This window comes from Nestor notabilis, unplaced genomic scaffold (genome assembly GCF_000696875.1).
Source record: "Nestor notabilis isolate BGI_N333 unplaced genomic scaffold, ASM69687v1 scaffold23103, whole genome shotgun sequence".
Lineage (NCBI taxonomy): Eukaryota > Metazoa > Chordata > Aves > Psittaciformes > Psittacidae > Nestor > Nestor notabilis.
In genome coordinates this window covers 18,117-20,132 of record NW_009923711.1, presented here as the reverse complement: position 1 = coordinate 20,132, position 2,016 = coordinate 18,117, and the positions used below count along the sequence as shown (strand labels likewise).

Below are 2,016 nucleotides of genomic sequence, written 5' to 3'. Positions count from 1 at the left end.
CCCCCGGCCCTCTCCAGCGGGGAGCATCCTTCCCCACTCCAGTGGGAAAACATAGGGATGCTTTCCAGCTGCCTGCAGAGCCCCGCTCTGCCCTCCCATGCATGGGTGCTGGGGAAAGGAAGGGACCCACGGCTGCAGAGGGGACTCGCTTTGCAGTTCCACCATGTGTCTGCTCAGACACCAGGGAATTTGCTCACCCAGCCCCATCCTCACCTTCTCTGGCACTTGGCTCTCCCCAGGAGGAGGGTACTCATACTGCAGTGCAGCAGCATCCCCATTGCTCCACCATTGTTCCTGCTCTGCAATAATCTCCACTGCTCATTACTCCATTCCTCCTGATTTTTAAAGGAACTGTTTAAAAACCTGGAGCCCAGACCGGTGCTGTGCTGAGCATGGACCACCTGGGCTTTCTTTACTCCCTTCAGGCCATCATTGGAGGAGGCTCTGCAGTGGCGTGATTCCCTGGAGAAGCTCCTGCAAAACCCCTGTAAGTTCATATCCCCTGTGGTCATGTCCCCTCTGGGTGCTCAACAAGGGCTCAGCCCCCTGGGACCACCAGTGCTCAGTGAGGGCTTGCTGTCTCCCCTCAGATGGGCTCTCCAGCTTCCACAGCTTCCTGCGCTCTGAGTTCAGTGAGGAGAACATCGAGTTCTGGGTGGCCTGTGAGGACTACAGGAAAACCAAGTCCCCTGTGAAGATGGCAGAGAAGGCCAAAAAGATCTATGAGGAGTTCATTCAGACTGAGGCACCCAAAGAGGTCAGTGGCCATGGGGCAGGAGATGGTATCAGGAGGGATGAGGCTGCTGCTGCTGCGGTGGCCTCATCCCAAGGGAGAGTGATAGCTGTAGGGCACCTTGTATCATGGCTGAGTGACTCGGAGGACTGTACCCTCAGCCAAGGGCAGCCCCATCCCCATGTGCTGCCTGCTCACCCTTCACAGCCCTGGTGCCCCTGTTTGTATACTCAGTCTCTGCTGGGCTGTTTCCTGCCACGGGCACCTCCAGTACATGCATGTCCCACTCTCCCCCAGAGGTCTTACGTTAATCGTAAGGGATGACAGTTTACAGCCATGTCCTTCCCCAGGTTAGCTTTGCTGTAGGATAAAACTCATCCTTACAGATTTCCCACCAGTAATCCCTCCAGATAAGTGAACCTACTTCAGTCCCTCCCCATAACCTTTGCATGGTTGTTGGTGGGACAGAACAGGGGACAGGAGATGATATCACCCACCCCTTGCAAAGGCAGGGTCCCCAGCTCTCTTACACCCAATCACAGGTGAACATCGACCACTTCACCAAGGCTGTGACCATGAAGAACCTGGTGGAGCCATCACCAAGCAGCTTTGACATGGCACAGAAGAGGATCTTTGCTCTGATGGAGAAAGACTCCCTACCCAGATTTGTGCGTTCGGAGTTTTATCAAGAGTTAATCAAGTAGCAATGTGGTAGGGCTGTGCGAGGCGTTTCCTGCAAGCGGCCCCACTGCTTCTGTCTAAACACCTGCCCCTTCTCCTGCAGCTGCTTTGCTTTCTTGATACCACCCTAGAAGAGCACCCAGGAGCGTTGCTAAACATCTTCCCCTGTGCTTTGGACTGTCAGATGTCCTGATGTTTCCTCTCTTACGGTCTCTTTCCTCTCCCATGAAAGACCAATTAGCAGAAACCCTGGTGATCATCCCTGGGTTTGGGGCACAGAAGGGTGGGAGCAGCACCAGCCCTGCAGTGACCAGGAGCTACTCGTGCAGCCAGCATGTCCCTGACACTGTATGTCTTGTCTTTAGCTGGAGGCTCAAAGGTGCCAGCTCTGCCTTCTCTAGGACATCTTAGGACATGACAACTTTTATTCCAGTTTTGCCTGTATTGCTGGTCTGGCCCAGGCTTGCTCCCTCCTCCCAGCTTCCCACGGTGTTGCTGTGGCTGCACAGGGTACCCTGCAGGTGCTGCCTTCCCTGGCTAAGTCCAGTAGCCCCCGCGTGCAGGCTGGGGCATGTCCGTCATGGGACTGGCATCACCTGGTC

The 2,016-nt window shown here is 55.3% G+C and overlaps 1 protein-coding gene across 2 annotated transcripts in view; it reads left to right on the top strand.

Moving 5' to 3' along the window:
• RGS5 (regulator of G-protein signaling 5) overlaps positions 1 to 1,653 on the top strand; it is a 9,278-nt gene extending 7,625 nt beyond the window's left edge. The window contains exons 3-5 of one of the 2 annotated variants that reach the window (XM_010012299.1): positions 426 to 487; positions 591 to 757; positions 1,276 to 1,653. In XM_010012299.1, the coding sequence (XP_010010601.1) occupies positions 426 to 487; positions 591 to 757; positions 1,276 to 1,437 (391 nt within the window). In that variant the 3' untranslated portion in view covers positions 1,438 to 1,653. Of the gene's footprint in view, positions 1 to 425; positions 488 to 590; positions 773 to 1,275 lie in introns of both variants that reach the window. The other variant, XM_010012298.1, reaches the window with a different exon arrangement.
• Positions 1,654 to 2,016: the final 363 nt, after the last annotated feature.